The sequence below is a fragment of the Gouania willdenowi genome, chromosome 15, assembly GCF_900634775.1.
Source record: "Gouania willdenowi chromosome 15, fGouWil2.1, whole genome shotgun sequence".
In the NCBI taxonomy this organism is placed as follows: domain Eukaryota; kingdom Metazoa; phylum Chordata; class Actinopteri; order Blenniiformes; family Gobiesocidae; genus Gouania; species Gouania willdenowi.
This window is the reverse complement of record NC_041058.1, coordinates 11,596,583-11,609,339: the sequence shown is the minus strand read 5'-3', so window position 1 is coordinate 11,609,339 and position 12,757 is coordinate 11,596,583. Positions and strand designations below refer to the sequence as shown.

The following is a 12,757-nucleotide window of genomic DNA, read 5'->3' as shown; positions in this document are numbered from 1 at the left end:
TGTAAGGTCAGAAAATTGTTCATATTTTTCACAGTGAAAGGAAGGATTGGCTTTGTGGATGCACCTCACTGAGGCTGTTCCGAGTTGTTGTTGTTTTGTCGTGATTTTCTCCGTGTTTCTGTTTCCAACACAAACAACGGATGCGCTGTCGTGTCATGAGATATATCTTGTTAGGAGATTATGGAGGTTATATTAAATAATTGTTAATGTTTCTTTAATGGTGTTTTACGATGTTGATTTTGTTAGATGGATAAATGCTTGTTCATGTTGATCTTGTTGGGTTTTTTCTTTCTTATTATGAATTTTATATTTTTGATAAGCACAGTGAGATGACTTTGTTGTGAATTGCGCAATACAAATAAAGTAAAATTTAATTGAATTCACACTTGTCAGCAGAAACATATGGAATTATCATTGGTGTTGACATTGGTGGTCTCGATTTGCGACGCCCTGCCTACCCAACCCTAGTGCTCACGGCACGTCACTGTCTATACATCATTTTGGTGTTTTCTGCCCTCGTCCATGGTAGACAGAGCAATCGCCTGAGATTGCAAGAGTAGGAAGACCAACCTGTGAAACCGATTAGATTGGCCATTAGAAAGTCTATAGGATTCACCAGGGATAAATATGTGTAAATATAATTTTTTTTCTTCTATTTTAGGCTTATAGGCCGCTATTTTTTTCATTCAAAGTTGAGGATGCGGCCAGTACGGCAGAGCACTCTGTGTAGATTTTTCAATTAGTCATACGCGTGTCCAGTGAAAGCGGCTCTACGGAGGCAGACACCCCTACAGTGGAATGACTGAACTGTAACAGCCACTGAACTTCTTGGTGAACTGAACGTTTCAAAAACAAGCTTCAGATAATGTAGAAAAAGGCAAAGCTGTCACAGCTTTAGTAACAGGATGAAGGTGTGGTGCTCTGTATGCAGGACGGAGTCTGAGTGGAGGGAAATTGCGTGGAGCGAGTGACTGCAGAAGTCATATGACTGCTGAATATTTGTTTTTACTTTCTGTGCCTAAAATAAGACGTTTCTATAAGAAGCAAATACCGATAATAAATGGAAGTTTCTCGACCGGGGAGCAGTGTGCACATATGCATTCACTGTGGAAAAAGCAAATAATTAATTACGATAAGGTTTAAAATGTAAGTAATCTCAGCTAGTTGTTAATAGTAGGACATAATAAATGACAAAGTGGTCAAATCAACACGTTAGGTTTGTTCAGAAGCGATTGCCAGGGTTGGGGTCAAATACATTTTTCAGTTACAGTTATGTTTTCAATTACCCATGTTCAATTACAATTCATGTACAATTACAGTGACCATAATGTTTTCCAATTAAAATTAAATTACAATTATTTCTTATCCTCAGAAAGTCAGTTATAAATACGTTCTCAATTACTAAAGTTCAATTACAATTAATCACAATTACTGAGCCTGAAATAAATAACCTAATACAAGTTAACCTCCTCTTGCGTTAGCTGTCTGTTTGCATCTCTTATGATAGCAGGGCCTGAATCAGCTCATTTTTTTCCTATCTATTCTTAATCATGAAAATATAGGTGTTCATATTTTTGGTGTGGGCGTCTGAGCCTTTTTTTTGTGTCAGTATAGTCCTCGATTGAAATCTTTTTTCAATAGTAAAATGTGGGAAACCATGGTTCCCAAGTTAAATTATAAATGACAATTTTGTAGAGAATTTTCACGACAATTACATAGTCAATTATCTGAACTCAATCACAATTATGACAGCAACAGTTTTTTTTTTAAAATTAAAAGTATAATAACGGCATAATTGTAATTATCAATTACGCAATTTCAATTATAATTGACCCCAACCCTGGACTCAGAGCCCAGAGTCCACGCAATCCCTCCTGTGCAAGGGAAGAAGAACGGATTGATAGGTGTATCAGTCTGGATCCAGTAAAAAAAAAGTGACTATAAAAAGCTGTAAATGGACGGATATGCAGACGTGGATGGAAACTCATCAGTTGAAACTCATCAGAATACATGACAATACACGAAAATCTCCGTTAAACTGAAGGGGAGTATAGCAGCCCGCCTGATTGGCCGAATCATTTGAAGGGCACCCTCATCAGCCAATAGGGTGCGGCCTGAACGTGTTTTTTTTTTTTTTTTTTTTTTTGGAAAATTGAAAAATTACTGGAATGTGGCCAATACAGAGTTGCGTTCAATAGCCCAGAAAAGACGGTATGTATATATTTTAAGACTTTTATTCTTTGTCTTGCATGAGGAAAAAAGCCAATCTGTTAATACGACCCTGAAGGGCGTTTGACCTGCACTACTCATTACATGTAAGATGTACTTAGCAAATTCATTCACTCTCACTGGAGATACTTCAGAGAGGCTTCTAGGTGCAAAGGAAAAGGAGTGGCCACTTGTTGTATTAATAGCTGCTGTTGTGACAGAAGATGAGTTTCTGCTCATTTTCCATACTATATCTGAACTATAATATAAAAGGCCTCCATCCTGCTTCCCTCAGCACTCTGTAATTGCTTCACAGCTTCATCTCTTTTAATGGACTTTCTGTCAAATACTTCATCCAATTCCATCATGGAACAGCAGCACTTGGTCTTAAATAAACCTTGGCAAAGTTCCGTTTTTTTTTTCCTATCATAAGTATCACAGACAGCTATGTCTGCATCGCCTGTAAACTTGTTTCTTTGTAAATTGTGTTTGTCAGATTCTTCTCAAGGATACTTGATGGGTGCAGAATGTAGTCGAAGTTTCTCTTTCACATTACCAGTGCATCTCGGATGTTTCAGTGATTTCTTAAAATAGGCCTTGACCTTATCAACGTTCAGTAGAATCAATAGAATCTCTCTGAATATGTTATACATTTCAATGAGAAAACAGTACGTATATGTTTTTTTCAATGACCCTAAAAGTTCTTCTTCACTTTGCGTTTTTCTGTCAGATTTCTCGATCTGTTTGTTTTTTTTTTTGGCCACGGCACATCGCATCGATTGAAAGAGGTGTGAAATTACAGACGATCAATATGTTCATCAATAACAAAAATACTTGTAGGAACACCTCATGAATATGTTTTAGAAAGAAGTGCAAAATCGTGCTTTTGTAGTCACTGAATTTATCTTAATATAAGTTATTACATAAAAGCACACAAAAATATCACTTTCAATAAAAAGCACACGGCTTATTTTTATTATTATCAAAAATCAGAAATTATAGTGATTACATAAATGTTTTTCTCTACAATATCTTACCATGATGTATAAGTAAGAATACCTTGGCTAATCTGTGATTGTATATTTTTTTACATCCAAAGGGGGGAATAGTTGTGCTGCCAACAGCAATAAAAAAAACTATTAGAAATTCAACATTTAGCAATGGCTGTAATGTCTCTTCCAACTCCCATAAGCTTCTAACAATAAAACATTACAAGACACACCAAAAAGCTCTTTGTCATGTACTCTGATCCCATTTAGACCAATATAAATCAGCTTTTATCCAAAATAATTGCAAAACTGATGGATAATGGCTGGATGTGATTTGATTTGTAACACACCGTGGCATCCCAACACCGAGCCAACAATATATTATGAGCAGGAATTCAGCGGATCAAATATTAATCAGTGTGTGTAAAGCAGACTGTGAACATTGTGTAAATAAAAAGAGCAAAGAAAACATGCATTATTTATTGATGCAAGATCTGCCTCCCTAAAAACTTAATTTGGCAAGGGTTGAAGATGTGTTACTTATTTATTTTTATTTTTTCCACTAGACATTCTTTTTTTTTTTTTAAGTAAAGGGAAAGAAAAGTTACTACTTTTTAAACTTCTTTCCAACATCTGAAAAGCACACAAATCAATCAAAACATATCAATAACATTATTTTTAAAAAAAAGAAAAAAAGAAAGAAAGGAGCTGCTGACTGATGTGAAAATGTAAATAATTCACATAGTAAATTACATTAGGACAGCAAACAAAATCTGGCAGCCTTTTTTAAACTTAAAAAGACAAACACATTTCAAAGGAACGACGGCCGTAACTCACCAGTAGAAGCGGTTTGGGACGACACTGTCGTGCACAAGCTGCCATTTCTGTCCAAACTCAACGGAGACATAGAGCTGAAAGAGAATGGAACTGCGTCAATCAGACGAGTGCCAGATAAAGACTTGTTTTTGAAGGAGAATCTATAAAGACAGTTATTAAATGTGTTATCAAGCAATCAAAAAATGCAGCCATTGTGAGTTTAGATTCAATAAATTGGAAGAGTTTTTGATAAACAAGATAAAAGAACGCCCAAATTCTGCAACATTCATGTCAATGTTTTTAACCCTCTTATTATCCTTACCCAGATCGCACGCATACGTCTCGCCGATGTCGGCCTCAGATCGTGCGTCGGTATTCTACTCCTAATGAATAAAATTGAATAAATAAAATTGTAGAACTGTAAAAGGTCACTTCCATGAAGCTGTTTTTGTGCTGGGGCTCTTTTGGCTATGCTGCTGAAAATACATTTATGATCATGAACCGTGTCTCTCTTTATTTTGTCCACACATAATAAGCTATTTAGTGGTAGTATATTGTTTTGTTGTTGTTGTTGTGATTTTGCCATATTCCTATCAGATTTAAGTAAATACTCGACTATGGATATGGAGATATTTATACTAATTGAATGATACGAGCTAAATAAAGGTAAATATAAGCTATAGAGAGACAGCGCTGAGCATCTTTAATCCATCGTCCAAAAGTCCAAGGTCTCCGCAACGTCTGACCAATGAGCAAATGCTCTGCATAATACGTCTCGCCGGTGCCGACGTCGGCGAGATGTACTGTATGTGTGCTATCAGGGTAGGATCAATTTGTCCCCATTCAATGTTTATCATTAAAAAAAATGCTTCCTATTTTATGACTTTTCCTAATTTGATTAGGGACAAAAATGATCATGATGATATTTTTCAATGTGCTGAAGACATATCGCCCTCATTGGTGTTCCTCAAGGGTTAATTTGACTGAAAGTCAAATCATCACCACAACCAATAGGGTTTATACTCTTGTGGTCATCAATGTCAGTAAATTTGAGGAGATTTAAATGAAAACTATTCAAGATAAATTAATTAATTTTAATTCTAATTTTAAAAGTTTGGCCTGATGGTGGCGCTAGAGAACAGGTCATGGTGCCATTATCAAGGGGTTACCTATGTGTTCAACAAATGAACAAAGTGCCTGACACAAAAAATTTGGTCAATAATTTGAAGATTTGAATCTGAAAATCATTTTCTGGAGGCAAATATCCCTGGGGTCAATTTGACCCTAAGAGTCAAAATGTGTTAGTAATTATTTGAGGATAAAATGAGGGTTTAATGAATTAACCACACATTTTACATGGAAGCACTGGGCTGTGATTTTACCCACAGTTTTAAACTACAGACATCTTACACCCTTTAATGGAATAACCAACATCATATTTCACTCTTTTAAAACAGACAATCAATCAATCAATAAAAAAAGCCCAGTCAAAAATGTATAAATCTCATGCACAACAGAAAGGAGACATAAAAAATGACCTAAAGGCAGGATTAATAAGACTATCTGGATTTTGACCCGAGCTCTCAACCGAGCTATCATCTTCCTTTGCTGCAGCATTTATCTCACTTCTCAGAACCTCACTGTGTTCTTCTCTGAAAAAAAAGAAACAATCCAGTCTTCCAGTGCCAAAAGGCCAAGCTTGATGTGTGCAGCGTTGTGCAAAGAAAGGACCGCAGGATTCTCACACAGTGTACTGGAGGGTGTGCATCTCCCTTGTTAGCTCTCCCTCTGCACTGCTGTCCACGTCATACGCATTCAAAGCTGTCTGAGGCCGGCTAAACTTGCTACTTGTTAATGATCAGCGGCCTTCGCATGCAACCCTCACTCAGTGAAAGATACAAAGAGCTTTTTTTCAACCTTGGGACACTATTGATCATTGGATATCTAAAGACTTTTTTTCAATTATGTGGCAAAATAGAGGATTATCTAATCTTTTATTTTGAAAGTGATAGTGGTACTTAGTGAGATTTTGCTCCCATCAGTCATATGCCCTTGAAATACGAATTGAAAAACTTTTGTCAAAGAGTAACTAATGTCTGCAAGCATTTATAGACAGTTTTATTTATTGACCCTTCAGATCAAGGTACTTTCATATCTGCTTAAAGACCTAACCATTTAATCACAGAATATTAAGTCATGTCAGCTTACAATGGAAATATTAAGCTTATGTCCCTCAAACTTTGAGGTAGAAAATTCGAGAAGATAATACACTTAAAGCAGTGTTTTTCAACCTTGGGGTCGTGACCCCATGTGGGGTCACCTGGAATTCAAATGGGGTCACTTAAAATGTCTAGTAATTGATAGTAAAAATAAATAAATAAAATAAAAATAAACAAATACTGATATAAGTTTATAATTTAAATGTTTGAATTATTATTCTTTCTCAAATTATAACACAACACACAATCTTAAAGGTGCAGTCTGCAACTCTTGGAAAAGCGACTTTTTGTCATATTTGCTAAAGCTGTCACTATGTAAAGACAGCCTTACATGAAAATAGTAGTTTGTGTGGAAAAAAAACGGAATGCACCGTGACCGAGCAAAATGAACCAATCAGAGCCAGGATTGTGTTTGATGGACTGTCTGACAGCTGTTGCTCACAGTCCCCGCCCCTTTCCCGGGCTGGAGCACCATCTATTTTTACAGTGTATGGTCTGGAGGAGTAGAAGACGGAATTGGTGACTTTTCTGCTTGAAAGGTAATTACTGCTGCTTGATTTACATTATGTTTGATTTGTAATTGTTACACTAGAACTCCGTTTGGGTTTCTGTAAGTGACACTGTGTTGTTGCTGTTGCTGCTGCTGAGGTGTGTGCACATAGAGAGAGAAGCGCTGCAGTAATATGCTTTTAAAAGTGCATGTTATATTACTGTGTTGCTGTCAGCTTGTTAGCTCCTCTGAGGGAGGGACTTTGGAAAGTTTGGAGGCAGGGCAAGAGAGCAGCGGGGAGGGAGGGGAGAGAGGGATCTGAGAGTTGCGGACTGCACCTTTAAGCTATATTCTATACTTTAACTTTCTCAAATATTAAATATAGTCAAATAGAATGCAGCTGGCACATCTTGTCACTTTGTGCACTAATCCATAATCAAAAGCTAATTCTAGAAAGAAAAATAAGACTCTAGGGTTGCAGGAACCAGACCGAATTTAAAACATTTCAACATTTAAAACAGCAATTTTGACCTTTTTCTTTTCTTTTTGGAGTAAATGCTGTTTGATAAGGCATATACTATGATTCTATCGAATAAATAAAATATTGAGGGTAGCAGCTAGAGCTGGGCGATATGGACCCAAAACTCAGATCTCAATATTTTTGTTCTCAAAATGGCGATACACGATATAAATCTCGATAATCTTATTTCAAATGAAGTCTGACCGGAACGACAATTCTGGGTTAAATTTGCTGATGCAAAATGCCACACAGGCACATTTATTAACAAACAGCTGCACAACATGAGCCAGTTTAGTCAGTGACTTCTGTAGTGTGGCTTTTTTAGGGAAAGGTCTGGGTTAGGACGCACTCAGAAATCCATTAAAGTGTGCTTTTCATGCTGTTCTGAGAAGTAGCAAAACCAGCAAATTCTAAAACAAGTATTTTATAACAAAATAAGCAATATAAAATATATATCAATATAGGCGATATTGTAATTTCCTATATCACCAAAATATAAAATTTGATATATCTTCAATCTCGATATATTGCCCAGCTCGAGCAGCAGCTTTAAAAAGGAAAATGCTAGCAATTGATCGTGAGCCACTTTCTGGTAGAAAATAAAAGATAAACCAGTCGACTTCAACCACACAAACAAGCAAACTGATAGACAAACACTACCAAAGATAAATGGACGAAAAAAATTCTCAAAACAGAAGTGATTCCTTGATAAATATTAATCTGATTTGGGATGATCCCCTTTCACTGTTGTACAATCATTCCTTTAGGTATAGTATATTAACTGATTATTACAGACCAAGGCTTATTTTTTTGTTTCAAAATGAAAATTGTTCAGAAAACTAGATTGTAATCTGTATTCCCTTTCAAACCAGTGATAGCCTAACAAGCAGGAGGTTAGCAACACACAACAGCTTGTTCCGACAAAGCATCCCAGTTTGTTTTTTTTCATTTCCCTATGACAGCTTCACAATACCTTTTGGTCATGGCTGTACGCCAGGATCCAGTCCTCCTGTTCGGGGTGAAAAAGCAAGCTGAGAATATCAAAGGCCAGGCTGTGTTTTTGATAGGATGCCCCTTCGTCAAGGCTAATTAGCAAGCTGCTCTCCACCTCTGGGTCGGTTAGTAACATGATCTGTGGCAAGATGAGAAAAGATACAAAGAGGATCAGCGGTCCACCTTGACAGCAACCGTGCTGCAGGGCTTAAGTGTGCCTGTACAGTACAGTATAATGTGCTGTTTGGAACAAGCACAGAGTGAATGTTCCTGCAGGGCTTAAATGTAGTGAAAACCATCATAATTTAGCATTTATTATAAGTGCATTCTGGCATACAGTAGTATTTGTCCTCAAATGTGTTGAAACCTACCTTCCTCTTATTGTTGGGACTCACGTACAGGTAGCTCAGGATCGTTTTCATTCCAACTTTCTCATTCAGCTTTTCATATGTGGTTCCATAATCTGTTGACCTAAAAAAAAAAATTACACTGAATAAATTACAAGACTTTCAAACAAATTATCATGTCATTAGATATATCAGGCAAGTGGAAAATTACATAAATCATCCAGCAATTGGCTTGATACATTTTGTTTGTTTTTTTTTAATTACAAAAATAATCAAGATTTTCCTGTGTGACATGCATAGTTTAGACACAGCCGGGAGATTAAATATTGTTTTTTGGCACTGACTATAATCTAAAGCCCTATTTTTAATTTATTTTTTAATAAAATGGAAAAAAAAGGTAACTGAGCTCCTGTGAATATCTGAAAAACAACAAAAAAAATCGAAATTACTTTTGTAATTTCGCAGTTGCTTGGTGACATTGTGGAAATAAGAGCATGGCAATAGAAATCAACAAGTATTTAAAAAAAAAAAACATTTTTTAATGAAAAAAATTTAGTTTATTGAAAAAAAGAAAGATCAGTCACTGTAATTCTATGAATAAACCCATTGTTTTAAAAATATAAATGAACTTGTACAAAAATGTAGAATAATGGACATTTCCACAAATATTAAAAACACAATGGTTTAAAAATAATTGCAGATAATTAATCATCAAGGTAAAAAAAAAAAAAAAAAACAATTGCAAGTGGATGCATGTACTGTACTTGTGCATGTGTGGAAAATATCTTACCTCCATAGCGAACTCTCGGTAACCCTGCCTGTGTTAAAGTCGTAGAATTTAGTCAACATGAGAATTACCTAAAAAAGATAGAACACAAGTTGGATTTCAGCGTAATGTATCATCTTCAGTGCGTGTACTAAAGTGTTACAATCTGACAGTTGCTGTTTTATTTAAAAAAAAAAAAAAAAAACTGATGACAAAAGATAAAAAACCTTCCTCCTAACCATTCCTACTTCTCTGTGTATATTAGCAGGTGGAAGACTAACAAAAGCTAGGATGGTTTTCCAACTCGAATGGATTCACAGCAAACATTCATTCTCGACACACAAAGGCAGACCTTGTAAATTCCGCGCGTATTTCAGCCTCACGGCTTCTGTGATCTTTCATTTGCATGAGTTTGAGAGCTAGAGCTTTTCTTGCTTTACTGAAAGTGTCAAACAATGTTAATTGATGCCTCAATGTAGAAATGATCATTTGTCTCCTTTCCTGCAGAAATATGAACCTGAATCGGAGCTCGAGTGTTTATGTAAGCGTTTGATTTCTCATGCAAAAAAGTCATATCCGGTGCTCGCTGTAGCTCATAATTACTTTTAATTATCACAAGGACTTATTCACAACAAAGCATTGCAATTGCAAATAGAAATATGTAATCACAACAAGAGCCTTTCAGACAAAAAAAATACACTGACACTTCGTCCTTTAATTAAAACTAAGATCTCGAGGAATGCCTACACTGTGTAACCATAAAGTATGAAAACGCGATAGCTCGCAAAGGGCAAATCTCTTGGCATCTCGTTTTTTTTCTCGCAGCCCCCTCCTAATTATCAAGTGTTATTGATGTTTGGGGTAAAATTAGGTGTAACAAGCCCCATCATCCAAACGAGAATGTGCCACTTCATTAAATCCAATCGTGTAGAAAATGCAAAACAGATGACACTTTTGAGACTCTAATCAAACACGTCAACCCTTCCCATCTCATTTCTGATAAGAGGGCATGACCCCTCTTTAACTAAATTGCTCAACTGAAACAGAACTGTGCCAAGCACACACTCAAGGCACTCTCTGGCCCTTTCTGGGAAGCTGACTTCTTTTTAAAATAGCATCATTACTGAAAAATATGAAATATTACCATATATGCTTATGTCACTAAAAAGACAGCAGTAAGAATCCAGGACGCTGTAAGAGAGGATGCTGTAGCATATCACTCTAAAAATGTATTTCAGCAGTTGTTGAAATAACTCTGGGATGCAGTTCTTTGCTAAAGGCAGTCTGTAACCTGCTATTCTCAAACTGCATCAATTAGGTTTCTCAGGATCATGCTGTTGCATCAGACGCCATGACATCTCTGCCTTAAGATTTTCTCCCAAAAAATCTCTAGCAAAAAATAATCTGATGTTTAGTTTAATCATTTCTGTCAACCTAAAATTTCAATGTTAGTTGTTAGGCAAACACATTTTTTTTGTAAAGTTACTAAAAAAAGGAAATTTCATTAAACCAGGGTATGAGAAGCAAAGTGGTGGCCTAATGTTACAGAAGTGGACCAGTAGTAACCAGAGGGTCATTAGTTTGAACCCCATCGTGCATCATTGCTATGGACCCTTGAGCAAGGCCCTATATCCTAACTCAGTGGTGTCAAACTCTTTTTAGTTGAAGGGCCAAATATGGACCAATTCGACAGCAAGTGGGCCATTGTCCCGATACAACTTTTTCATTTCCGATATGATACCGATATTGCATCCCTGCGTATCGGCCGATACTGATATTGATCCAATACGATATCAGCATGAATCATACATACTTTTATTACTTCTTTTTTTTTAAAGACAAAAATAGCAATTACTAAATTTTCTAGTGTGGAATGTAAGAAAAGGCTTGATCAAGTGATGTTATTCAAACAGAGAACAATAGTCAGCAACAGTAGGTATGAGAAAAACTGACCCATTTATTATGATTTATTTTAACCTTCAACATAATATCTACAGTATACTACAATTGAATAAAATAAATAAAACATGAATTGCAAAAAAAAAAATTATCAGAAATTTGAATCCGATGTTCGTTTTCAGGCTGATATTGGACCTATATCCGCTATCGGATCGGGACACCCCTTATTAATGTGCCCAAGTTTGCACTTCCAGTTATAAATTAGAAATAAAGTATGAAGACATCAACAATATCTAAGCAATTAGTGACAGATCCTTAAATGTCTTTTGATTGATTTATTTTATGACCAACTTTTATCTAATTCGGTGAGATTCTGTGGAAAAATTTGATAAAAATTGCAGGATTTTGGAAAAATATAAAGTTCTTTCAACAACAATTTGCAAATTAATTATTTGGTCATTTATACATTGATTCTTGTTTTCTCTGTCATTTTCACTATGTCCTGCGGGTTGAATTGGATTCTATGAAGTGCCAGATTTGACCCCCCGGGCCTTGAGTTTGACACACGAAGGAAATAAAATAAGAAGTTAGTATCAGGCTAGAAAGGATAGTATTTTCAGTATTTTGCTTTTGGGTTATACAACACTGAAATCTTTGAGTTGACTTGCCTTTATTTTAAGTTGGACTAATGCAAAACATGAATTTGAGAACAATTAAATCAATTGTGTTAATGTCAATTAAAACTGTGTTAATCTAACTTGATAACTTCATTTTAAAAAAATAACTTAACTCCATTAGATGTTATTGAAACAGTTCAATAAAGTTGGTGCAAGAATTTTCATTTTCAGCATAATCACAGCTTTCTCAAGACCCAATGTGGGGTAAGCCCCAGAACAGAAGGCTGCAGGTCCATTCCTAATCTAACACTCAATAATAGAAAACCACAGGTGCACAAACACTTCACAAGTAAATTAGTCCTCAATCGTCCTTTAATCAACATGGGAAAACAGGTGTAGCTAGGAGAAAGCCCACATACACTCAGGCTTGTGTTCGAAATTGCATACTAATGTACTACTAAGTCTGACGTCAAAATTAGTCTGTAGTGCGTTCACACTAGATAGTATAGAAAGATTGAGTACATTAGAAATATCCAGATGTGGGAGTTGTGGGTCACTGGTTCAAATCTCACCTGGGCCATCACTGTGGGATGTTGAGCAAGTTTCTTAACCCCCAACTGCTCCCCAGGCACCACACCGTGGCTGCCCACTGCTCCTCAGAGATGGGTCAAATGCACAAAACAAATTTCATTGTGTGCAAAACATATGACAATAAAAAAAGGCGAAAGCCTCGATTTAATTTTGATTAATTAACACTATATAGGAACATTTTTTAAGTACGCACGGTGGGCACTCTACTCAACCGCCCCATGATGCATTACGAGTGGAACGTAAAATCGTCCTGGGAAATCCTTCAAGCTAAAAGGCAAACATCCTCTTTTCAAAATAAAATA

At 36.1% G+C, this 12,757-nt stretch overlaps 1 protein-coding gene across 1 annotated transcript in view; it reads right to left on the bottom strand.

Moving 5' to 3' along the window:
* LOC114476615 (VPS10 domain-containing receptor SorCS1-like) overlaps window positions 1-12,757 on the bottom strand; it is a 68,727-nt gene that overhangs the window by 37,204 nt on the left and 18,766 nt on the right. Inside the window, exons 2-5 of the mRNA XM_028468396.1 lie at window positions 9,373-9,440; window positions 8,607-8,706; window positions 8,216-8,374; window positions 4,035-4,108 (exon numbers count right to left, since the gene is read on the bottom strand). Of these exons, the coding sequence (XP_028324197.1) occupies window positions 4,035-4,108; window positions 8,216-8,374; window positions 8,607-8,706; window positions 9,373-9,440 (401 nt within the window). The remainder of the gene's footprint in view (window positions 1-4,034; window positions 4,109-8,215; window positions 8,375-8,606; window positions 8,707-9,372; window positions 9,441-12,757) is intronic.